Source organism: Eulemur rufifrons, chromosome 4 (assembly GCF_041146395.1).
Source record: "Eulemur rufifrons isolate Redbay chromosome 4, OSU_ERuf_1, whole genome shotgun sequence".
NCBI lineage: Eukaryota > Metazoa > Chordata > Mammalia > Primates > Lemuridae > Eulemur > Eulemur rufifrons.
The window spans coordinates 53,812,151-53,839,700 of NC_090986.1; the positions used below are offsets into that span (position 1 = coordinate 53,812,151).

Genomic DNA, 27,550 nt, shown 5'->3' on the forward strand with positions numbered 1-27,550 from the left:
TTACCACTTGTTCCTCATGTGCACTCAAAGCAACTTAGAGTCAAAGAAGGAAAAATATTAATTATTATATAATAGATACAGATTGTACTCAGAGTATCGGTAAAGAAAGCTTGACTTCTGCCATTGTAATTAGCCTTGATACCTTTTCTCCCCATGTTGTAGATTGGCTTGGACAATAGAGAGCACTTTCCCTCATCTTTCCTGTCTACTTATTGTTTCCTCTCAAAAGATGATTTTGCCAACAGTTTGGGAGGCAGAGGTGGAGGTTTTCTTGAGGCCAGGAGTTGGAGCTGGAGCAACACAGTGAGACCATGTCTCTACAAAAAAACAATTTGCTGGGCATAGGGGCATGAGCCTGTAGTCCCAGCTACTCAGGACTGAGGCTGAGACAGGAAGATCGCTTGAGATCGAGTTCCAGGTTGCAGAGAGCTGTGATCCAGCCCCGCTGCACTCCAGCATGGGTGACAGAGTGAGACCCTGTCTCTTAAAAAAAAAAAAAAGATTTTGAAAAATATTAAAATTATGTTTGAATAGGTTTAATTTTAAAAACATACTTTATCTCTGTCTTAATAGACTGATTATTTTGTAACATTTGTAGTGGTCAGGAACTCTCAATTTTAAAAAACTTATTTCTTAAATGTGATTTGTGTGTGTGGGCATTTCTTAAATTTCATCTTTGTGTTTTAAAGAGTCTCTTATTGAATTTCCTTTATATCTGGATTTAAAAATCGAAAAGTTAAAAAAAAACTTAGTGAAATTCATCTTCCTTTTTTTATAGTTTCTCACATTAAAACTAAAATTAAAATTTTAGACTTTTCTTGCATTATTATTGTGGGGTTTTTCACAAATGTTTTGTTTCTAGAGTGTCTTACCTTTTATATATTATAATTTTGTCCTTTCAAGGCATTTAATATACTCTCTTTTAGTCTCTGTAGAAACGCTGGAAAAGAATTTGAAGCAGATGGGAAGGCAGCTTCACCAGCTTGAGAAGGATTTGGAAACCTTTCCCCCTCCTGAGGACTTGCATGACAAGTTTGTGACAAAGATGTCCATATCCTTTTGATATCTCAATAAGTTAAGTCACTAGTCAACTAGAATTACAATTTATTTAACGTTTGAGGTGTATTTGCATAACCAGAGTTCATTCTGTAGTGCCAAATTGTTGAAGGTTTAACTTTTGCCATCTTGCAGGGAAATTTTTCAGTGTTTATCTTTCATGAATAATACACAAATGCATTTCTATTCTTTTTTCGTTTTTATCAACTTGAATAATAGTTATGTTCTCTCTTCTTTCCCCTTCCATATGCCTTATGTTCTTCTGATGTTCATGATAAATGGAAAGGATATTAAAGCTCTGTTTGAGGACGTGTGACTGTGAAGTCATGATATGCTTTAGATACTTTTGAAATGTTTGAGGGAGCAGATACAGACCTTGTAAACTGGTATGTCTAGTCAGCTTAATTTCAAGAGTCGGTATATATTAGAAATTATCTCATTCTCCACAAAATTTAATATTGTCCTTAGAAATACCACTTCGTTCCAAACTCAAAATGGAGTTTATGACACTCACTACTTGTGTAGATATTCTCCTCATCCAAAATAAAATTGACAAATATGTATATATATAAAATTAATAGCATGAGGCTTGTGTCCTGTTTAGTGTTTCCTTTGTATTCAATTATCTTTATCGCTAACTTTGGAGCTTAGTCTCTAATGAGTAACTGAAGTAATAAACTTTTTTATTTCCTGAAACTAATGTTGAGTTACTTTGCAAGCCATTCTTTGAAATTAGGGACTGATATCTTTTGTGTTGTAATAAAATATTACTACAATGTATTATTAAAATCCCATATGGACTTCTGAATTCTATATGAGCTCTTATAAATAGACACTCCTAATATTTTAAATTGAGGTTCTTGACATAAAATAACTATTTTTTCTCTTTCTACCTCTTCTCTCCTGTGATTTAGTGAGTCACAAAATTAATATTTGCCTTGTCATAGATTTTATTGTATATGCTTTCAGCTTAATTGTGAATTAGTTCAATTTTAGCTTTCTTCACTGTCTCTGTCGGGAAATATCATAAAATTGCACTTGAGCAACAATCACTTCAGGCTAATGTGTTTGTTTCCTTTTGTATCTTCCCTGTCCTTTCAGTTTCTTCTTTCATTAGGGAGGGTGCCTTTATCACTGTACTGGGTAAGCCTTTTTTTTAAAAAAGAACTAAAGATGAAGTCTGTATTTATCCATCAAGAATACTTTTGTGTGTTCCCTTCTTATTTGACAAAGTATGCTTAAAATAAATGTATTATTGCAGAATTACATCAGTTTCATCATTCTTAGTTTTTTTCCCCTCAATCATTTTATCATGTTAAAAATGTTCATACGTGACAATTTATTATTTTAATCATTAAGTATTGTTAATTGAAGTACTTGTTATTGTTCCCTATAGATAGAAAGCAGTTTAGAAAAGATTTTGCTTGCATGGAGCTTCTGGTAATACCCTGTGAGTGCACTAATTATGAAGCTCGGGTTTATGGAGCTGAGATGAATTCCTGAGCTTGAAGTAAAGGCTGTAGAATGCTGCTCAGCAGAGAATCTCAGGACATATCCACACTTGTATTTATATGACACAAAAAGCTGAATAATGTCGGCTTCTTGAAAGGAGTGCAGCTCATAAAAAGCAACCAGCAGGAAATCAGAAACAGGAAGGATGATGCTTTGTTGGAAACAGTTTTTCATTCTGAGTACAATTATACTCCATGGACAAGAAAGCTACTACATCCTGTCGCTAAATATCACAACCTAGAAGCCTCTAATGAACTGATTAGCATTCATGTATCTCTTGGAAGTCAGAAATATGAACAGTTGGTGCACTTTGCTATTGACAAAGCTTATAATCATAAATATTCTTTGCTGAGATTAGATTGCACTCGTTTGCTTTTCATCTTAGTTAGACATACTAGTTTCGAAGTAATTAAATTCATTCATTGCAAGGCTTTGTTTACTTTAATTAGGACTGACAACAAGTCAGATTTTGAATATTAAATGCATTTATACAGATCTTATTAAAATGGAAAATTGTGAGCTTAGATTTTAGAAAATTGAAGAATTTTGAAGCTAAAATGCTCGATGAGTAAAATGTATTTAACGAAAGTTTGTTATTAACACTCAAACTTTATGTTTTAAGTTTAAATGCTTATTACTTGAAGCACATATCAAATGGTTGGTTCATCAACCAATTCTGAAAGAATATGTGTATTATTTAAGTTGTTAAATATCCATCTTTACAAGTACATACTTAATTTAAGCAATCTTGATTTAGTGAACTATTAATCTGTTAATTGAATTGCTTTAAATTATAAAGATATAATTTCATTGTAATATGAAATGTCACTAATAGCACTCAATTATAGTATATTTTTATTCTTCCAGTACATGCTCTTTCTTTGTATGTATTGCATAGTATATAATAAAAAATATCAATTTAGTGCACCCTTTAAAAGATATGCATAATTATTTCATGTATCATTGACTTTTTAGTAATAATTGTTACTTTCTAACTGCTAAATCTGGTCAGAACTGTAATTAGAGTTGAATGGTTTCACAGTAAATATTTGCTTGAAAAATATGAAACATAAATTGGAGGCAGAGTCATCAGAATTGTTATATGCAAATATGTGAGATGTACATGCTCGTTAAATTGTTAATTTGTCAGAAAATTAAGAAAATGCCAGGATTTGTGTCCTATAGTACTTGTTCCTTTTGATGTTTAAATTCTGTAATATTTCTTATTTTAAGGAAAATTACAAGTAGATATTGGAGCATCGTCCTTGAAATTCTCCTTGCACGAGCACTTGCCTTTCTATTTTCTTTATTCCTATCCCCTCTCTGAGTCTTTTAGAAAAAAATCATTTGGTAGACATTTACATATTTCAGTATTTATGACAACTTATGTGACAAGTTATTTGACTCTTTCCCATGTTATATTCTTTAAATTTCTTCATTGAAATCCCACTTTATTTTCACACTTTCTTTTTTGTTGTTTCAGTATATAGCAATGCTTTAGACACTTCTGAAATTACTGGGTAGATGCTAAAACCATCCCAGTAAATTCATTGAGAGAAAGACTTACTTACATCTATATTCTATACCATATAACAACAGCATTTTGCAGGTAAAGGAATTCAATATATTTGTTTTAATTGAACTGTGGCTAGGAAGTAAAACAGATCTGAACATGTGAAATGTAAACTTGTGTAATACATGGCCCAGTTGTATGAGTGGGAAATTGGGTAATCCGGTGATTTATTATAGCAGATTTTTCTTCCCTTGAATTATTCTTACTCTCTCCTTCTTTTCCTCTATTGTTCTCCCTTTTTTGCCTTTCTTCCTCTTAACCCATTCTCAACAAACTTTTAAGACTTAGTTAAATATCTTGCTCTGCATCCTTTATGAATCCTCAAATTTATAATGATCTTTTCTTTTTCTGAAGTCTTATTACACTTACAAGAGCTCCACAAGTTAGTGCTCACTGCTCTTTTACAGTCGTGCCTCAGTTGTTTTAGTTAATCTCACCTTCTTAGCCAGGACTTTCCCTTCCAGGACCCAACCTAAATTAGCCTCTGTCACTCTATATAATATCAAAAATTTTTATTTTCTTGGTCATACCTATCACTGTGTGAAAATCTCATTCATTTTCTTATCTGTCACCACACCCCCAGAATGTATGTTTGATGACAGCAGGACCTTTGCCAATCTTGTTAACTACTATTGTTCCTAGTGCCCAGAGGAGTGTTTGCAATACAATAGAACTCAGTGAATACTTATTAAATTGCCATTTGGATCTTGGGTATTTAAGAAGTTCTGTGAAAGGCATTAAACACATGGAACTAATTGAAGCTGATCCTTGTAAAGTTTGTTTATGGAAGTAATGGGCATCCTTGGTGACCTAAGTATAATAATGATGGTATGACCTAAGAATAAAGGTGGAATATATTTGTGGTAGATGGTTTGGTAATAGGTAATACTGGCAGCTAGTAGAAAAATTCAAAATCTTAGTTGTGCTCCTTTGTTAGTCAAGTCTAAATACTTTTGGCTCAGTACATGTGAACACAGATCTGATTGTCACATACCTTTCAAATGGGAAGATTATAGTGATTCAAGTGGAAATTCAAGAGAATTTGGTTTTAGCCTTGGTAAAGGAAAAGAAAATAGATTTCTCAAAACATCAAGTAATTGGATGTATACCAATATTTTTGTAATGAATTTTATCAATTATTTTGTTGGGTGTCTCACATATTTCTCTTAGCTCTTCACAAATATAGAACTTGATTCTGGGAAAAATTGATTTCCTCCCTACCTGGTAGCAATGCTGTCTCTTTTTTCCTTGATCTTTCATTGTCTTTCCTCTATTATCTTTTTGAAATTGTGGGACAATTTTTTTTTCCTTAGATATAAACATTCCATTTTTGGTTTCTTTCTCTTGACCTGAATCCAGTTTTTTTGTTTTAAATTTTGCTAATATCTGTTTATATTTTTGTGTTAGTCAAAGATAACAAAATGACTTCTGGAAGTTTATCTCTATATGTTCCTTTTTTCTACATGTCTCAGTTTAAAAGAACCATAGGCAATTATGACTAGTACTCTAAAAGAGTCATCTTTTCAGGATGTGGTGGGATGACTTTATATCTGACTGCATCAGCAATTTGTCACACAGCAAAGAAAATTCTGTTGTTTGTTTAGAAAATGTTTTCTAATGCTAGTGACTATTATATTCACATTAAATTAGTCTTCTCAATTTCAGTATGTTTTGAACTATGTTGTCATTAATAAGTGAGAGGAGAACATTTCTACATGCATGTACCTGTGTATGTAATCATTTTCAATCATGTAATGCATATAAGAATTTACGTACCAATTTCGTGAGAGAAGTTAAAACATTAATTTGCTTACATAATGTGAGAAGTTTTTAATATAACTCTTAAAAATTTATTTTTGTTTGCTTTTAGGACCTTAAATAAAGTCTGAAATAAGTGGAGAATAATGATATTTATATGTGCTACTAAATGCCCCAGTCACTTTTCTAAGACCTTTGTATGTATTTCTTCAATTAATCCTTGCAGAATGAGTGATTTTACTATTTACATTTTACAGGTAGGAAATCGAGGCACAGAGACATGAAGGCATTTGCCCACAAGCACACTAGTACCAGGTGTAAGAGCTAGAAATTGACCCCAAGTTGTCCAATTTAACTGCTATGCACAATGCCTATACTGTTGATTTCAATGTCGTTGAAATTACCCAACTGCAACCACTGAACTATAATTTTAAATTATACTGCATGATCCTCAAATATATTATGGTAAATTGAAAGAAAATTTTTCTTATATTCTATTAAAGAGAAATATTAAACATATTAATATAACTATATTTTCTGATAATTTGCCAAAATAGATATTATGTTTCAGATTTCATTGCTGTACAGTATAGACTGTAAGAATGGTTAACTATTAGAGGTAATTTTGGAAATTGGGGATGTAGTAATGGTGGCTATTAGATGAAAACATTGGATTTACAGGGTTGTTTTTTCCCCTTAAAGCATTACTTTGTAAATTTTAAAATACCTTAACTATAGCATACAGCTTTGTTATCAGTGCAAAAGAACAATATGAGAAACTTGCAAAGCTACATGAAAACATGGAAAAGTTATACCAGAGTATAATGGGATACTATGCCATTGATGTGAAGAAGGTGTCCGTGGAAGACTTTTTTACTGACTTGAATAACTTCAGAAACACATTCATGGTATGGTATAAAACTTAATTTGTTTTTTAAAAAGTATTTTTATCTATACTGTCTCACCTATTCTACTTTTATTAATATTTCATTACTTCATTCCACTCTTGTCTGTAGTAAAACCTACCTTTCCTGATGTTAAAAGTTAACTTTAGAAATTTCAGATTTTAAATCTATTGAAAAATGTGTGGTTTGTTCTCTTTTTTACCCTTTCCAACATTAAGCTGTAATCAGAAATTTTGATTGAAAAAGTGACAAATTCTAAAGTTCTTCATAGAGACTCCCCTCCTAGCTGATCACAGAGCACTTTTATAATAAGTGTTTGACTATGAATTTGTTTCTTTATACTTAAGATCGATTTGTATTTTTGTGATATAATTTTACCCAATTCCATGCAGCTCTTGTGAAGCTTTTTTTTTTTTTTTCGTTTTCTTAATGCATTGCACAATAAGCTACATGCAATTTGCCTTTGAATAGATTTTACGTTTGTAGGTTTTCCTTTAGATACTTTAATAGGGAGGTCAGGTCTTTGATGTGGAATCCTTTCATTTAGGCATTAAAAAGATCTTTTGAAAAGTATTAGCTGATTAGATGGGGAGAGGAACACACACACACATATTAAAGTGAGAAGGCATTGTTGCCTCCCTAGGGAAACTGGTGATACATTTCTACAACAAAAATTGTTATTCTTAATAGATGGTAAGTCATTTCTATATTTCAGCAAGTGTTTGTGGAGATTAAAAAGTTTTGAGGTGTAAAGAAAAAGAAGGTTGAATTTAAGGAGCTGGTTCTTTTTTAATCTCAGGGAAACTTTATTGCTGAGTTTATGAGACTTGGTTTTAATTACTTAATTATGATTGAATAGATAGCCTTTTAATAAAAGCACACTATTTTAAAGGAAAACTAGTCTACAGTAAATACACATTTTCTCATAGTTCTAGTATATTTCCTCCACAAATTCAAACTGATTCTTTAGATTATTTTTTCACTACCAGAAATGAATTTGGTTGATAAATATATTATGATGTATCTATAAGTGTCATGTACTTTACAATATATTATTTTAAATTTCATAATGTGTTCTCAGACACTATAGCTTATTGGAAATAGTAAAGGCTTTGCAGTCTGAGAGAACTATGTTTGGATTCCATACTAGTTATGTGGCTATAAATATTTAACCTTCCTTAGCCTCAATTTCTGTGTTTGTTGAGGGGTGAGGGATATGCTGTTTCCTTCTTCATAAGCGTATTTAAGTATTAAATGAGATAATATATTAAAAATGTTCTTCATAGGTCCTGGCACATGGTAGTTGCGCAATAAATTGTTATGCAGTGAAGGGTTAGTTTAGCAGGCTTGGGATGCTCAAACCCTTCTTCATATTACAAAGAAAGGACTGGCTCTTGACTAGCTCTTGAGAGATCTGCCTCTAAGCCCTAGGAATACTCTGCCTGATAAGGGTGTTTTATATACCTGGGGCCTTGGGCCAACCTAGATAGATATGCAAACAATGTGATTTATGGTGAACACCTGTTTTTTTTTTTGTTTTTTTTTTACCTGGAGCTCTGGGCCACACTATGTCAATGTGACCTCTTGGGGAGCCAGAGACTGAATAGCTAAGATTAGTCATGGAGGCAGTCCATGCCTAAGTGACTGACCCCCAATAAAAATCCTTGACAGCAAGGCTCAGGGGAGCTTCCCTGGTTGGTAATACTCTGTACATATTGTTACATATTGTTTTGGGGATAATGAAGCACTATGCTTGGGACTCCACTGGGAGAAGACAACTGGAATCTTATACCTAGTTTCTCCTGGAATCTTCCCTATGCACTTTTTTCCTTATTATTTTTAATCTGTATCCTTTTGCTGAAATAAACCATACCAATGAGTATAATGGCTTTTCTGAGCTATGTGAGTCTTTCCAGCAAATCCTCAAACCCGTAGATGGTCTTGGGGGCATCTGACACAATTATGCATAAAGTATAAGATGGATATGTGAAATAATAATACTCTACATATATTGAGTATTTTCTCTGAACCAGGCATTCTTCTAAATGCCTTACATATCATATATCAATCTTTACAATAATTCTACATCTTTTCACTGTTCATATCCTTCTATGGTAGATGAAGAAACTGAGGCACAGAGATGGAACATATCTAGCCCAATGTCATACTGCTATAAAATGGTGGCACTAGAATTTGAGTTCACATAATCTTCCTCCAGAGTCTGCACTCAGAAATGCTATGTCTTGCTGCCTGCTAATATTCTATACTTTGTCTTCCATTTTACTAATAATTACACTGGCATTTGGAGGGTTTCCTCTTGAAACAAAGGCCATGTTGTTCATAAGTGATTGAGTTGGGATTTGAATCCAGTTCTAATTCCAAATCTTCCTAAGAACTAAAAGGATTAGAGGGCTTTGGAAATTTTGTGATAACTTGGCATTTCATTACCAAGTTGTGGGAAGAGGAAGAAAATGTTTGAATGGGAGATGGGTTCAAAAAAGTGGGTAAAGAGAGTGTCAGTTATACTTTGTCTATTTCAGAGTTCCCATGTGTCCTAGAGGTAGCTGCGATCACACACACATTCATGGACACGCCTTACTAAATTAAAATTGTTAGAGCTAAATATAAAAACTTCTTCCTCTAAATAAACTGGAACAGAAATTTTCTGTAAGGATAAAAATAAGCATAAAGAGGACTAGAAGGGAAGTAGTTTTGTCAAGGTGTTGAGGTTTCACACAGGTATTTTATTCTATTTTTATTCTTTTTTTTTTTTTTTTTGGTAAATATGGTTATACTGCTTGGATTTTAGACAAAATATATATCTTTTAAAAGTCCAGAGTTTTAATATTGGCAAAAACTATTGACAAATAAATGTCATGTTTTTGTCAGTGTCTTCTGATCTGTTGGGTTGCTCTTAAATTGCATATTATTCAACTTTGGAAATCAGGTTAACTTGAGTCAGTATGGAAATATTAGGTCTGTAGCTACAGATGTGGAATTTTAACGTATTGAAGGTCTGCTCTGGAAAGCCGTGTTAATACTGTAGGCAAAAGTATTTACTTTCTCTTTTTTAAAAATACTGTTAAAATGTTTCCATTGTTTCTCCATCCACTGGCATTTAGGTATACTCTTGGTCATGAATAAGCAAGTTCTACCATAAGGTGCAGATCCATTTTTCTCTTACAGAGAATTAGGACCACTGTCCTTACTTCATACCTACCCCCCATGATGGGGATGTTCTCCCTCAAGTTCAGGCTGTTGTGCTTACTGTTACCTGTGATTGCAGCACACCCTCTGTACTTGCCTGGCTAATTATTGTATGCACCCTTCTGGTCTCTGCACAGACATTTCTTCTTCTGGTAACAGCTGTATCTATCTTATTGATCTTTGTGTCCCTAGTACAATTCATGGTTTATAATAGATAAATTTGTTGATTAACAGGTGAGCAATGGGTGACATGGTTTAATAGCTAACACATATAGTATCAACCATGCGTCTGGAGCTGTATGTGCTCATATAATCCTTACAACATTAACCAGATATGTGTACTGTTAGTATTCTCATTTTTCAGATGAGAAAACTGAGGAATAGAGAGACCCTGACTTATGCATCATTATGCAGCTGGCAAGGAGCTAATGTGCTTACCCAGGCTGCCTGGCTCCAGAGTCTGTACCATACATGGCTGAAATTTGTCAACTTCTATTAAATGTATAACTGCTATAGCTGTTTCAAATAGGACTAATTGAAATCTAACTCCTCTCCCAAAATAAAAAAGTGGCCATATTTATTTGTAACAATAGTTTATCCAAAAATTATTTATACTTTAAGATTGTCTTAGAATTTAAACTTAAGCAATTAAAGGCAAGCTATTTATTCAAAGCTTTTTACTATCCTATACCTCTGACTAACTCATATAATCTCTCCTCAGTGTTACTACGATCTCACAACTCATTTGTATAGATGTAGCTCTTCAGGTTCATTTTTTTTTGCTCTATGAGAGCCTTGTTATAATAGCTAAAGAAGGAACATCTGTTCCAGACTGCTGCCTCAAGCCATGTAGACCAAGGGGAAAAAGTTTCAAAATCTTGTAGCTTCTCTGAGGAACAGCTGTTCATTTGACAGCAGTTTAACTCACCTCTCTTCTACTTTGAGAATTCTCAATTGGGAATTAATTTTTTTTAAACAATCTACTATAGGTAATGTGCTCATTGGGAATGGTTCTATTTAGAACAACTGATCAACTTCCCAAGAAATAGGGAGTAAGTTGTATTGTAATTTTGTTTAATTTTATTTCTATTACCATTCTCAACAGAACAAAACCAAAAACAACTGCCACTGATTGAGTACTTGCTTCTTAGTAGACCCTGTGCTAAGGGCTTTACATGTGGTGTCTCAGTCAATCTTTGCAGTGTCTTTACAGGAGAGATCACTGTGACGTAGAGAAGCTCTGTGCCTTTCGAAGGGGCTTCAAAGTTGGTAGGGGCTCAGATTGCATGGAGGCCTGCCTGACTCCAAAGCCTGTACTTTTAACAGCTTCAAGTACTCTGCTGCTCAGAGAGCTTGCAAGAAAAGGCAAGGTTGTAATTTTTAAGGGTATTTTTGATAACTTACTGGAGAGAATCAGCACAGGGTATACTTTCTTTTAAATTCTCCGGTATAATAATTTTCTATTTATATTGATGGGTTCATGATAGAAGAATGTTTTCAGGTCCGATTGTATTTCAAAGCATAACATGTTCTCTTAAAATGAGACGATTATTAATGTAAAGTCTGATTGCTGGGGTGAGGGATAAGGTGAAGGGTAGAAAGTCAGCACCTTTCTGTGATAGATTTTTATTTCCTACAGGACTCATGTGAAGATAAAGTTCAAATTGGAGGTACTAGGTAGAAATATCTGACTGCACACTGTAGGCTGAGTAAATTGGTGGCCTGTCAACAGTGTATACCAAGTGAAGTCCATGTCTTTAGATATACAGTGTTGTATAACAATAATCATCATTTTGCCTTTGTGGCTGGTTTTAGACTCATTACATGCCACTACCAGTCTATGTGTTATTAATAGATGGTACCATGCTTCTACAGGATGAATTGAACTCATTATGGAATTTTTGTTGGATTCTGCTAGCAACCTCTTATCCTCCTTGATTTTATCCAAACACTGTAGCATGTTCATGTTTGCTTTTCAAGTTTAAATCTAGTTTTTCCATCTCTCATTGGTCACTGTGGCCTTGAAGCATAATGCACGTCCTGTTCCCACTTCTCATTCATATTAGAGGATTCTACGTTAACTGTTTTTGCTCACATGGCCTAAATTATGTGGTTTCTTCTTTAGTACTCTCATTTCTTATCCTGCTGCTGCTGCTTTTTTATCATTGGACTATCTTTTGCCGTTCTCTTTCTATATCCAAAATTATTAGCACAGTACAACACCCTTAGCTCCTTAAGCAAATTTCATCTGACACCTTACTTGTTTTGCTTAACGTCTCTTCTTAAAGAAATAGTTCCTAATATGATCATCTCTTTAGAGCCCTTTGTTATTTGTCTCCTTACAGTAATCTGTTTCAAAAGAATTTTTCTACCAAATTACTTATTAAAAATGTGTCATTTTTTTCTGTTTTAATTAGACATGTAACTGCTAAGTGCAACCCCTCTGAGTTTGCAATATCATATATTCTCATATGCAATACTTTTTGATTTCTGTAGCTCTTTTCTGGAAAAAAAAACTAGACATCCTTTCTTATTAATAGTTACTCAAACCATGAATATTTGGAAACTCCACTTTGGGGTTAAGATTTAGAAGACAACAAAAAATCCTTGCCTTAAAAGAGATTACCATTGCATACAGAAGGAGCAGGGGAACATTATATTGCAGGTTTTTTCTTTTTTTATACATGGATATAGATATAGCAGCCAAACTTAATAGTTATTATTTTCTAAATTATAAAAGCCAGTCTGTTCTTCCCTAAACTTTATTTTCCACATATAACTCCCATTTGAATTATTTGTGATGACAAAGAGAGAAATGGTTAGCTCTGGTTTCTTTAAATTTTAAGTGATTAATGAATTCTGCCTGTGATAGGCTTCACCCATTTTGTTTGTTTGTAATAGTGATATTTTGCCGCTTGCCTCACTTAGTAGGAAGGCAATAGTGGTTGAGATGCAGGTCCTGACATTAGATCACCCAGGGTTTGAGTCCCGTCTCTGCATCTTATTAGTAATATGATTGTAAACAAGTTATTTAAACTTACTGACCCTCAGTTTCCTGAAAATGAAAGCACATATTTCTTAGGGATGTTGCATTTTGAAGATCAAATGACATAATGTACATATACCCTCAAAACAAGTTAGCTATGTACAAATAATAGAAGTATAATAATTTTACATTTCCTGTCTTTTTATAGTGGGGTAGATATTTTTAGTATTTTATCATTTTTATTTTATGCTTCCATGTAGAATACTGTAAATGGAATAGTTACCTATTTCTCGTGTATAGTTCTGTCTTTAGGTTATTTCCACAGTTTTGTTAAAGTTGTGTTTCATCTAGTTAAAGAATTGTCATTCATGGTATTTACAGATTTTAAGTCAATTTTTGGTTTATACAATTGAAATCCATGTAGTGAACAAATATAAAATCAATTATAACTCATTTGGTCTTGCTGCATCTGTCGATCAAATATAATTTATTATCCTTACTAAATTTTCAGACTAAAGTAGTGAAGTGCCAAACAGAAATGAAATCATCCAATGAGAAGGTATTTTTAGGGTAAAATTTTTTTGATAAGGAGGGCAGCCAGAACAAAACTCATTTTGCCAAATCATTTAAATTACACAAATTTGATGCTTGTCAGCTCTAAATCCCATTTATGCTGACTACCATATAGACCAACAGGAACGTCAAAGCACTAAGCATTTCCTGTTTGCTCCTAAAATCTTGTAGATTGACTCATATGTTGTTAGCGAAAAGAAAATTATGTACAAGTCCTATGGTGGAGTGTTGAGCCAGCTTGTGTAATTATAATAGGAAGCATCTTCTGGCCTTGCTTATTTTGGTGGGCTTAAAACTTGGAAAATTGTATTTGAAGTCTTTTCATGTAAAACTTATGGCTTCATTAGCACCTTTGTTATTCTGAGATCATTCTTGGAGCTACAAAGCTCCAAACCTAGAATAAAATATTCTAACTATAGGACCTTCTTTCTTATTATCCTTTAGTATCTGTTTATTTAAAGACATAGATCAATTTCAGGTGCTGAATATTTTGAGTTTGCAACTGAAAATAATATAGTTCTGATAGATTAGGAAATCTTTACTGTTTAGGCTTTTCACAATAAAAACAAACCTAGACTAATTGGCTTTATTTTTTTCTTTACTGATAAGGTTTATTCTTACTATGTATTCACTGCTCAATGGGATCATAAATGCATTTGACTGACAGGTTCTGCATGATTAAATAACTGGTAATTTTTATTTCCCTTTTACATTTTAAGTATTTTTTTTGTTCACTGAAATAATATAGTAAAAGATAAGGGCAGATTATTCTAATATAATAATGAGAACAACAAAAGATTGGTAGTGAAAGGAAAAGAAATCAATTAAGTAACTAATATGTAAGAAGATATATTAACTCATGTAATTGAAAAGGCAACACTAAATTAGGATACCATGAAGCAAAAATAAATAAGATGGTATGTTCTTTGTATGTCAGATGTAGTGGTCACGTCTACATTTTTTTCACACACACACATCCTGGGGATGGGGGAAAGAAAGAGAGTATGCGTTATTAACTTAAGGCTATTTTGTATGTTATGTTTTAAACATAACTAAGTTCACTTGGGCATTGTGGGTCTTTAGTTCTATGTTTCCCTTGGGGAGGTGATTAGCAATAGCTGAAAAAGACAAAAAAAATTCTACCTTGTCACCAAGCCTACCTTTTAAGCACTACATGATTGCCATCTTGTACATACTTGCTGTGCCTCTGTTTAGCCTCATAATTAGGAGATTTAAGAAGAATATTTTATAGTATATCACTTCAGAGCACCAGGGAGGAGAACGCACGATGGAAAATCAAATTATACTTTGAGAAAATGTTTATTATGAATATTTTATACTTTATTAAAGAAATGTTAAGTAGGCTGAAGTATCTCATTTACTTGATAATTTTTCAAAGTGTTCCAAGGAATTGCAACAAACTCATAGCAAAGTTATGAAGGGTCAGTAATGTTACGTCCCCGATGGGTTAATAAGTAATTTGTTCTTTTATCTGAGACTGACTTCACAATAAAGAGCAACTTGAAGCTGAAACAGTGTAATCATCAGTACCTGCACATCCTTTGGGACAGTCTAGTTTGCTCCTCAAAGGATAGTTTTCCATTTTCATAAGTTTAACGGTCATAAAAAGTTCAACTAATAACAACTCATATTGAATGTTAAAATGATGAATTGTACTAGAGCATAGTATATCATACTATCCTATTCTCATTGATAGCATTTTTAATTGGATTTGCTAATACTAGAAAAATTAATTTGATTAATTTTACTGTCATTCTAGATTTCTTTCTAAAATATCTACCTTGTAATATAAAGAGGTTTCCAAGAATAAACATTTTCCATGAAGTAGTTAGAATTCATTGTTTATTTTTTTTGTACAAATTTGGAGAGAATTTTTATATTTAGTTACCAAAGAAAATAATTTTGACAGAAAACTGACAAGTAGATCACATATTTTTATATTCTTAAAGACTTTTATGATGTGTATGAATTTTTTAAAAATTAGTTTTCTTTCCTACCCCATTAAAGGAATATGTTCAAGAATACAAGAATGCATTTTTAAGGCTTTTTTTAAATTAAAATATTTTCGATTTATTGTTGAAGAGGAAGTCATCAGGAGTTTGTAGAAACTAGTCATTAAGTATAGTGGGATGTTGTCTCTTCTCAAGGTTAAATAAGCTCCAAGCAAGGTGTCTAGCAAGGTAAATGTGTTGAACCTGTAAGTGGTTGTTTACTTTGAGAAAATAGCCTTGTTTTCATAGCATCCAATACTCACTTCCCTAAAAACCATAGCAATTTAAACTAAATTTGTCTAATCTCATTTTAGGGACTTGGGGAAAAAAATTGAATACTTAGGAGAAAGAAAAGATTTTTTAGTTTAGTGAAAACTGGACTAAAAAGAGATAGATCGCTGGCTTATATAATGTGAGTATCCATTAATGTTGAAAGAAATATAACTCTGAACAAGAAGACATTTATACGCCTTTAAATACTTTTTTCAAATAATAAAATCTCTACTAGTTTTCAAAGTCAAAAAAATATACAGGATATTATAATATGTGAAAAATGTTGAGTTGGGTAGATGACACTATTTAAGTGGGCTAAGACTCAGAAATAGCGATGAAGTATGATGAGAAAGTCAGGATCTATAGCAGTCTACTTGTATTTAATACTATCATTTTTATATTTCATGTTTTATTACAATTTTATTTTATAACATAAAATAAGACTGATCTATCTGTCAAGTAAAGGCATATTTGGAATATAGAGTATTTATAAAGCTTTTATGGGAAGAGGGGAAAATACACATTGGTATTTTGAATTTTACTTTTGGGGAAAAATATATAACAAATTTTAATTGTATCTTTGGGCGGTCTTTTATGTTAATTTATTAGGCATGTCTTTGGTGAGGAAAGCACTGGAAAGTAAACTGACTCTTTTTTTCCAGAATAAAATCTCATAACACATATTAGATTTGGAAGTATTAAAAACAATGTGCATATATATGTAAATTAAATCTTTAGAGGTATAATAGCTAGGCTTGAGGTTGAGAACTACATCTTGCCTTCCATATTTAATTCACCACTTATAGCTTCCCTGCCAAGTAATGCAGCCTGTATTGGATGTAACCATTTTACTCTTAATCAACTCAGTGTACCATCATATTCCAAATCTCTGAATAGAAAGCATTTATATTCTCATAGGAACTATGAAAACTGGTACTCCCCCATATGGTTGATGGAAGCATATGTAACTGATGTAAGCTGGAAAGTAGCTCTTTCTTGAATTATTGCTGGATAAATGTGTTTGTGGCACTTGACTAACAATATTGTAATAATAATGAAAATAAAGATGTTATAATAAAATAATATTTGTTAACATTTGTATAGGGCTAACATATACGTCAAGCTATGATGTAAGCCATTTACATGTATTAACTCATTTAATTCTTAAAATATCCCTATATAGTGGGTATCCCACTTTATAGTAGAGGAATGGAAACATAGTCACACAGCTACTTAGTGCTAGATGATTATTTAAACCAAAATATGACTTCAGATTTCTACCCTCTTACCATTATAATGTCTTTCTAATAGGTACCAAATAAGTTCAGACAGATTTTTAAAAATAATTTCTAAAAGTGGTGAAATGTCATACTTAATGTATTCTTTAAGATATTCTTGATCTTTAATTTAACAAACTTTTTGAGTGCTTGCTCAGGACTGACTTTATATAACTGCCCAATTACCTTTGTTTGCCTCTGGATCCTAGAACACACACATGTAAGGTACCCCCAAAAATATAGTGTACAAGAACTGCCACATTATATAGATGTTTTTAAGAAATAAATTAAGATCTTTATGTTGTTCAACCTTACAGAAGAACATACTTTTGAGGACTTTGCTTACCACAATATGTTTTACTAGGGACTCTTAAAGATCTATCCCACCACAATACAACAAACTATTTTAAAACATGCTTGTCTTGTTAGAAAGTTAGGGAAATCTCCAAGGCAAAAGTGGTTTAAGAGAAAAGAACAAAGTTGAAAACTGAATGTTGAGCATAGATAAGCAAAGGTTCAAGCCAGGTTTGCCTTGGGTTGCAAAGACTGATACAACAAGCCTGGGACGAAAGGAAATTAAACTCACCCAGGTTAGAAATGATACCTGGTGTTTTACAGAAGCAAATTCAAAGTTCTGTGTCAGAAGACAATTAATATTTAGTTTCTCAAGATTCTCACAAATTTAATTTAATCAAATAAGAAGACTCAATCCCAATCACCAAACATACAAGAAAACGGGATTGTGTGATGATCAATAAAAAAATAAACAATAAATATAGGCCCCTAAGACTCCAGATACGGAATAACAACATGTGAAATGTTTAAGGAAATAGAAGATGAGATTTTAAAAAGAGAAAAAGAAAAAAACAGGGCACTACTAAAATGACCAATCAGCTTTGAACAAAAACCAAATAGAATTTATGAAAATGGAAGTATAGTGGTTGAAAATTAAACATTCAGTGGATCAAAAAGGAGATTATGCTTAGCTAAGGAAAGAAATGGTGGTTTGCACAGTATATCTAAATAACTTGTCTGGAATGCTCTCTGGGGAGACAGCATGATTAGAAGTGTAATGTACTTGTTAAGAAACATGGAGGACAGGATGAGAAGGCCTACCACTGTTTAATGAAAGGACCAAAAGAATAGATTCAAAAGAATGAATGAAAGTGTTTAAAACAATGGCTGAGAATTTTCCAGATCAGGAATCCACAGAACAGGAAGTACAACCTATACCAAGCCAGATAAATAAAGTGAAACTTACTTCAAAAAAAAAAAAAAAATCAGTGAAACTGCAGGACATCAAAGATAAAAAAATATAGCAGCTGGAGAGAAAATTATGACCCCCAAAGCAACCACAATTAGATGCAGATTATTTCTCATCAGTCTGAAGAAAGTGAGGTATATTCGAATGATGAGCAAAAATAAATGGTCTTCTAATTTGAGGTGTACCTAGCCAAGGCTCTTTATAGAACAAGGGCAGAATTATGTAATTTTGTAAGTAAACAGAAAACGAGAGTGTTTTTCATCAACATCCTTTTGTGAAATGATCTTCTAAAATAGGGATTGGAAAACTTTTTCTTAAAAGCCAGATAGAAAATATTTTAGGTTTGCAATCTCTGTTGCAAACATTTAACTCTGGTGTACCAGTGCAAAAGCAACCATAGCTAATATGTAAATGAATGGATGTGGCTATGATCCAATAAAACTTTATTTACAAAAACATGTGGTCACTCCAAGGATTGTAGTTTGCTTATCCCTGCTTTAAAGGGTGTATTTAAAGCAACAGATTTCAAAAAGAAAGATTTAAGAGACAAGAAGGCATACCTACCATGAAAGCAAATATAAAGAAACAAAGTATTCAATAAAACAATATTATATAAATTGAGTAGGAAAGATGCTTGGAATTCAGGTGTTCTATGTTCTTTGTATTGTTCAAAGGGTAAAAAGGGAGATAAAGATATAAATTACCTATAGGCCTTGGTAAGTTGTTAATTTGTGTAATAAAATTACAAAGATAACCAGTAAAAGGGTAGAAGTATCAGGTATAAATTTCAAAGTGTATGGGGAGAAATGGACCAAGAAAGACACACATACACACACAAAAAAAAAAAATCCAGAAAAATAAAAATAAAAGCATCGGTAATGCTGAATAAATGCAAGTCGATGGAAACAAATATTTTATAAATCTAGGTAAAGTTTTTGAAAAGATTGTAAGAATTGGATATAAAACAAAAACTAGTGTTATACAGTTTATAAGAGACCTGCCTATAACCAAAGGATATAGAAAGTTGTGAAGTAACAGGACAGTTAATGAAATACAAGACAAATATTAATCACAAGAAAGAGGGAAACTATGTTAATACACAAGATAGACTTAAGACATTAATTACTTCATGACGATAAAAAGCTTAATTCCCTTGAAAAATACAATTCAAAAATTGAATATGCATAATAACAGCCCCAAAATGACAGTGCAAAAAATTGATAAACTATAGGGATAGGTTGACAGATTAAGCATTATGTTAAAGAACTTTAACAAAGTTCTCTAACTTAATTGTAAGTCAAGCACAAGAATATTATTAAAGATATGGGACCATTAAAGAATTCAACAGAGTTGTTTTGATTAGCATATGTAGAATCCAATCAGTAATTAAAGAAGACACATTTTTCGTATGCACAAGTGGTACTTTTATAGAACTGATTACATACTAGAGACCATGAAAGTATTCTCGATAAATTTTTAAGTATCAGCTTTATTCATTGAGCACAATAACATGAAATTAGAAATAAAAAGGATGGAATTTTAAAACCTCTATTTTGAAAATTCTAGAAAATATTTAAAAAGTCATGTGTCAAGAATAATATCATAGAAAAAAAAGTAGACCTGGGCAATATTGAAAATACCTCACATTAGAATTTGCAGGATAAAATAAAATTGGTATGAAGAAATTTATACTGTAAGAGAATAACTTGAATGTGCTTAGTGTAAAGAAAAGATAAATATTTAAGATGATGGATATCCTAATTACCCTGGTTTAGTCTTTATATATTATATAAATGTATCAAATTATCACATGTATCCCAAAAATATGTGCATCTATTATGTATCAATTAAAAAAACTAAGTAAAAAACACAATCAGACAAAATTAATGTGGTAAGCATCTGACTTCAGAAATTATAAAAGGAATTGTATGATTCTAGAGAAAATGGAGGTGTGAAAAGAGGGCAAAAGTGACACAGAGGGAACTTAAAAGGCAAAAATATGGTTATTTTGAAAAGTTAATTAGTTAAATTTGTGAAAATATTTCTCAGGAAAAACAAGAAAAATAAATAATACTGATGATTAAAAATGATACATAACTAAAGATATAGAAAAAAGTAAAAAAAGAACAGTTGATAAAAATTTGTAGGTCACAATTGGAAAAGTTAGATGAAACGGATACATTTCTTGAAAAGAAAATAACCAAAATTACTTTAAAAGAAATAGCTTGAAAAGTTTTCTGAGTAATTTTTAATTTAATTTATTGACTTTTTAATCTTCCAACAAATTAAGTACTTGGTCAAGAAGGTTTTACAGATGAATTTTACCAAATTTCAATGAAATGATTATCCCAAATTAACTGATTAAAAAAAAATGACTAAATGTTCAAAAAGATAAGTTCTTCCTGTCCAAGTTGAGTTTAGCTCAGAAATTAAAGTATGATTTAATATTAGAATACCCATAAATATGATTGACTTTAAAGGAAAAAAATCATGAGATTTTTCTCAAGAGATTCAGAAAACCCTGATCAGATTTCAAAACAAGAACTACAAACTAATTCAACCCTCTACCACTAAATGGGAAACTAGGGACAAAGGGAAACCTCTTAACCTAGTAATGGGGATTTAACTCCTAGTCAGTACAAGGAAGAGATGAAAAGTGTAACAATTGAAATGGAAGAAATTAAGCTGTCCTTATGGCTCTCTATCAATAATAAAGGAATGTATAGGAAAACTATCAAATAAATTATTAATGGCATATATAAAAATTATATTTTTATACATTAGTTACAAACCATTAGAAATCATAATTTTAAAGTAAGGGCACCATTTGTAATAGCAACAGAATGATAAGGTTAAGAGTTTATCTAACAAAAGATGTCCAACACCTGAATGGAAAAAATAAGATTTTTTTCAAAATACTTTTTAAAAGACCCAAGTTAATGAAGAGCCACATCATGTTCATAGATAAAGAGACTCAAAATTGTAACGATATCTATTCAAAATTCTAGTAGTTCCTTTCAAAGAACCTTAAGTCTATTCTAAAATATAAATGAAAAAGCAAAGGCCCAAGAATATCAAAGACATTTCCAAAAAAGAGAAATAAGATGTAAGCCATGATAAATAAGACAGTTTTATTGCTGCAAATTTGGATAAATTGATCAAATGGACCAAAAAGCTCCCAAACAGATCAACACATATATGGCCACTTGAAATCCCAAAGAGGTAACTTTGCAGACTAATGGGGGAAGGATGGGGAAAAAGTGAATTAAATGCCCACCTCATAACATTCAAAAACATTGATTCCATCAAGGGATAAATAGATTTTAAAGATGTAGTAAATATACACAATGGAATACTATACAGCTGTAAAAAATGTCATTTGTGACAACTGTATGAACCTAGGGGACATTATGTTAAGTGAAATAAGCCATTCATAGAGAGACAAACACTTTATGATCTTACCTATGCGTGGAATCTAAAAATGTTAAATTCATAGAAGTGGAAAGTAGAATGGTGGTTACCAGTCTCTACCTGGGGGTGGGAGGGTGCCAAGTTTTAAGAACACTCAAAAAATTTCTTTTTGCAAAACATAGCTGAAAGTAGCTGATGGTAGTACAATTTATTTGCCAATTGTCTAAATAAAAAAAACAAGTCAAGAATAAGATGATTTAAAAAGAAGTTCAAAGTCTTATAGCCAACTCTGTTTATGTCTGGCTCATCCTTAACTTCCTTGCTTTGAATTTAGTATTGAAATAGCTAAAAGGCAATCATTTCTAAAATAAGGTTGTTCTCTAACTATTCAGCTTTTCTGTTTCAGCCTACTTTTACTTCTTACATTTGTAATAAATGAAAATCGCAAATTACTTTTTGAACTGGGATATTAGTTTTAGACTAAATACCTATTTCTATGCAGTCTGTTGGTATTTTTTCAGCAAAAATTCTCCTCCTTATAATAGTTATAATGTCAGAATAAGATATGTTTTAAATGAGGTAGGCTTTTAAATGAAAATCAATAGTGCATTTTCCATAAAACAAAATAGCTTCAAGAACTCCTTCAGACCATATTTCTAAATATAAACATTATTTTTATAGGTCTTGGAAAGTAATTTTTATTGCCCAATAGAATACTAAAAGGGTGTGTCAACTATATCTGATAATAGATGATCTATTAAATGCTCACATTGAAATGTATCCAGTCTTTAGAGTAGAAAATTCACATCAGAAGATGTTATACCTTAATTAGATTCATAAATAAACTACCTGATATATTATTTATTTATCTATTGGAGGTTCCTCTGATTCATTTCCTTCAAGCAAGAGATACAGTTTTGCTTCCTGAAATTTACCTATTCTCCATCACAAACCACTCTTCCTACCCCATATCCCTTATAGATACAAATATGAGTGCACGCACACATACAGATGTGCAGACTTGCCTTTGCGCTCATGCTTATTTTCCACTTTTATGATGTTTTCTCCTACTTTTCTAACTTTCGTTGATTTTTATAGCAACCAGTGTCTCATAGTTGATTTTTAATATATGTGACCATAATATGAAGCAACATAATGGAAAAACACTGACTGTAGCTACATGTCAATATTTGCATTTTGTTGCCCCTACTATTTGCATTACAGTGAACAAGTACTTAACCATTCTGTGTGAGAATGGAGAATGCAGAATCCAATTTGAGATTTGGAGGGTTTGCACGCTAAAGCACATAGTATTGCTGCAGATATTTCATAGCTTACCAATAATAATTACTGTTAATACATGTCAAGAACTGTGAAGAGTTTGAGAGTTTATCTACCAGCAAGCTAACAAGTTAACTTGCCATAGTTTCATGGATGTTGGCAGAAGGCAAGATTGTGGGGTCGGAGACAAAGAATAACTAATGCTAGAGCATATGTAGCTACGGCATAGCTACAGCAATAACAGTAGCCAGATTAAATAATTGTATAGATTTCTAAGCCCACATTCCTATAGGGCGGTGTGAAGAGGGACATGTAACACCTATATACATAGTGGTTTATGTTACTGAGAGGAATCCTGGACTTAGGGAACACAGTCTGTTATAATAGGTGGTAAGACTGTCCAACCTTTCCCCCAGTTTATCATTTTGTATAATAACAAATCCATTTGCTTAGGATGTCAATACTACCTCTACTAATACTGTTTGTTACACAAATACCTTTGAAAAGATAGTGCTTGTATCTCACAGTGCTTAGTCTTGCATTTTTCTGTTGAAAATCTCCAGTTGTTTTTCAGTACCTTTAAAAAAAAAAATCCAACCTCCCTATCTTGGCCTTAAAGATCCTAAATTATCAGCATACTTCCTTGACCTCATCTTATACGTCTATACTGGCCTTCTTTCTATCTTCCAAACCCACCAACAACCTTTGCATTAGTACTTCCCTCTGCCTGGTATGTTCTTCCTCCAAATCATCACTTAGCTAGCTCCTTGACATTCAAGATTCAGCTTGAATTACATGAGAGAGCAAGACCTTATTTAACCATCCAATGTAACACCACAGGCGTTCTATCACATCACTCTTTTATTTTTGTTGTTTATTTTCTGTCTCTGCCTCCCACTCCACCCTACCACATAGAACGTAAATTTGTTTTAGAGTGCTTACCAGTGCACTGGTGCTCACACTCACAAGCTCTCTTCTCTCTGTTTCTGTCTCATCCTTCCGACAGTACCGTTTAGTAGTTTCTTACTATTTATTGAATGAATGTATGCATGCATGAGTTACTATTGCTTCTGCTCTATGGTTTTTGTTCCTCCTTTTGTCCTTATACTTTTCCTTTCGTTATTCTGGTCAAAAATATTAAACTTTATTATTTGATTTCGAATGAAGAACCTGTACTATCTCTAGTGTTTAAAAAAAAAGACTACTGCAGTAAAGAAGAAATAATAGCCTCCCCCAAAATAATATGATAGTTATAGTTTATTGTACACTTTTCTATTTAATACCATTGGTGATCACCTAGCAATGTGATAATCTCTTTGGTTTCATTGGCACTTAAAATACAATCTCTGTTAAGAGATTATAATATGCCATGCTGTTTTTTGGCACTTACAAAAAATTCATTTTTATTGGCTAATTCCCATTAATACCATATGTGAGGCATGTCTTGATTTATATAAAACTTAGGAAATAAGAAATTAAATAACTAATCACACATCTTTTGAGACGTTCTTATGATTAGCATGCTATTATTTGGCTTTGAACTGCCAAATATTTAGTTATCTTTATGTTGCTTCTCTCTGTATGACAAAAATTCATAAATGATTGTAATATAAAGTAGCCATTATAAGATTTCAGCTCTTTTCTGTCATTTCTTCAATTGTTTTTCTTGTACTTGATAATTTACTTAGCAGAGGAGGTATGGAAGACTAACAGTTGCTAGACACTCTTTTGGAAATGTATATGGGAAAGCAGTTTCGATCTGTGAATTAAATGCTTTTTACTTTTGTTTCTGTCTCCCTTCTCCCTTTTAGTTAGTTAATTCCACTAAGATGCAGGTGTTTTAAACATAGCAGTTGTATTTATAGGTATATAATATTATATTTAACTAAGATTTATGTACATATCTTTTAAAAGATTGTTTTACTAACGTAAGAACTCACCATCATCTAAAAGATATTCAATCACAGTTCTACCTAGAGTATAATTTGAGATTGATAATTTTCCATTTTCTTGTGGAATTACTGTGGTTAAAATTGATCATTTTTCAAAATTTTTTCATAATAGCAAGCAATAAAGGAGAACATCAAAAAAAGAGAAGCAGAGGAAAGAGAAAAACGTGCCAGAATAGCTAAAGAATTAGCAGAGAAAGAAAGACTTGAACGCCAGCAAAAGAAAAAGCGCTTATTAGAAATGAAGACTGGTGAGTACTATCAAATTTGCTGTTTATTCTGTGTACACTTAAGATTTATACTGGCTACTTTATTAGCATTGTAATATACTTGGTGAAAAAGGAACATATGATCACCTGTTTCTGTAATTAAACCATAGAACAATGGTTTAATGGGCTTTTCCTCCCTTTCATTTACTAATAAGTTGTATCTTCATTCTGATGTTGGTCACAGGTGATTTGGTCATCTGGTGTACTCTTTTGGTTCCAGTGTATTTGCTTTGCTTTGACTACTACTTTGATAACCAATATGTAATAATATATGTCAATTAATAAAATTAACAACTATAAGAAACTGACCTGGGAAATTCTATAGGACATATAACCTGGTTTTTTCAACAAAATAATCCAAGGAGGGAAAAAAGTGATGGAGGGAAAACATTGATTAAAAGCGACTTAAGAGACAGGTGAACCAATTGTAATACATGGAATTTATGTGTATTCCGATCCCAAGAATTATGGTAGAAAAAAGCTGTTCGAAAAAGTTGGATACTTTATTTTCTTGTAGACATGACAATATTGTTGTCAATATGTCAATATGTTTCAGAGTATCTTTTAGAGACTCATACTGAAATTTTACAGAAATGTATGTATATATCTTTTCAAAAGCTAAAAGATACTGCTAGCTTAGAAGCAAAAGGATTAAGTGAATTGGAGTTATGTTTCCACTGCCTGAAAATTCTGGCTCTTCCACCTCTAAACCACTAAGGATTGCAGAAGGCTTTAATTAAAATCCATCAGCTTCACTGCTAAATCACCATAGTTTACAATTCAGGGCTGCAAATTCACCTAAGGTTTCCCCAGGGATAGACAGAGAAGCCTACTTTGCCTTCTTTTCTTTCACTTTTACAGGCATATTTTATGTTTAATAAAGCAAACTGAGTACCTTAATGTATTGCACTTGTTTCTTGCAGGGAAAAAAATCATCTAAGCAAAATTTGTTGTTTATGTTTGAAATTCAGAGAATATTCTCAGAAATATATTAAAGTTTTAACAAAAATGTAGTTCAGAAAGGTTTAGCATTGATTTTAAAATATGCCTCTGGAAATAATTTAAAATTAATATATTATTGCCTAATTTACAGAACATTCTGGTATTTGAATATTAGCTCTTTTAGTGTTGACTGAAGACTAATGTAAATAAGTTACTAGATGGCAGATTGGCTGTATGTTTGTGGTTTTTGTCCAGGGATCTGATTCCATGCAGCCTCTTCGGAATTTTGTTAGCTCAATTTGAAAAATTGAAATCTTTCCACACAAAAATATTAATAAAACTTCCAATATAATATCAATAGTGTTTAAATTTATATTTCTCCTTACGAAAAGTTCCATTTTTAAGAATAGGCTACGCACAGTGACTCACGCCTCTAATCCCAACACTCTGGGAGGCCAAGGCAGGAGGATCACTTGAGCTCCAGAGTTTGAGACTAACCTAAGCAAGAACGAGACCCCCATCTCTACAAAAAAAAGAAAAGAAAAGAAAAATTAGAAAAATTGGCCAAGCATGGTGGTACGTGCCTGTACTCCCAGCCTTTAATATGCTGAGTTGCATATGTACCATATATTTTGACATTTTTCAGGAAAATGTTCTACAAAGCATAATCTGGGTAACATTGATTTATATAAATGATATTAAAATAGATACTTTATAAACTAAATACAGTATATTATATATGAATATTCTATAGATATAATCAAAATAATTTGACAAAAGTTGCTGAAACAGAAAACTATGATGTAAGAAGCTATTTTTGAGATGTCTTCTGTCTTTTAGAAACATCTGAAAATTTTGGAAATGAACTTTGGATTTTTTTGTTCTTGTAGACCTTGAGATTTTGAAGAATCTAGGATAATATTCCAAATTTCATGGCATGTCAACATACATTTTTCTCACCAAAGTGAATGACCTCTTCTAAAACCCCAAAAAATGATGATTGTTCTGAATGATTCTTAATTTTCCTTTAAATATAACACAATTATTAACGCAGAATAAAGTATTCAGGCTCCTAAAGTAGCTGCTTTACACAAATAAATTCATATTATTGTGTACTTATTTGTTGATAACTTTTTTAATTTTCAAAATATTACAAATATGAAGTCACCTTTTTCCCACATTATACGTAGAATATGCTTTTTGCCAAATCATGATTCTTTAACATTTGAAAGCTTTATTAAATGCAAATTACTAAAATAGTATATCTAATTAGTACTTAATTCCTGAAAATATTCTTATGTA

At 32.1% G+C, this 27,550-nt stretch overlaps 1 protein-coding gene across 5 annotated transcripts in view; it reads left to right on the top strand.

Annotated features, from left to right (window-relative positions):
- DIAPH3 (diaphanous related formin 3) overlaps window positions 1-27,550 on the top strand; it is a 464,837-nt gene that overhangs the window by 288,791 nt on the left and 148,496 nt on the right. For all 5 annotated transcript variants that reach the window (XM_069467186.1, XM_069467187.1, XM_069467188.1 and 2 more), the window contains 3 exons: window positions 927-1,051; window positions 6,643-6,807; window positions 25,153-25,288. In XM_069467186.1, the coding sequence (XP_069323287.1) occupies window positions 927-1,051; window positions 6,643-6,807; window positions 25,153-25,288 (426 nt within the window). The remainder of the gene's footprint in view (window positions 1-926; window positions 1,052-6,642; window positions 6,808-25,152; window positions 25,289-27,550) is intronic.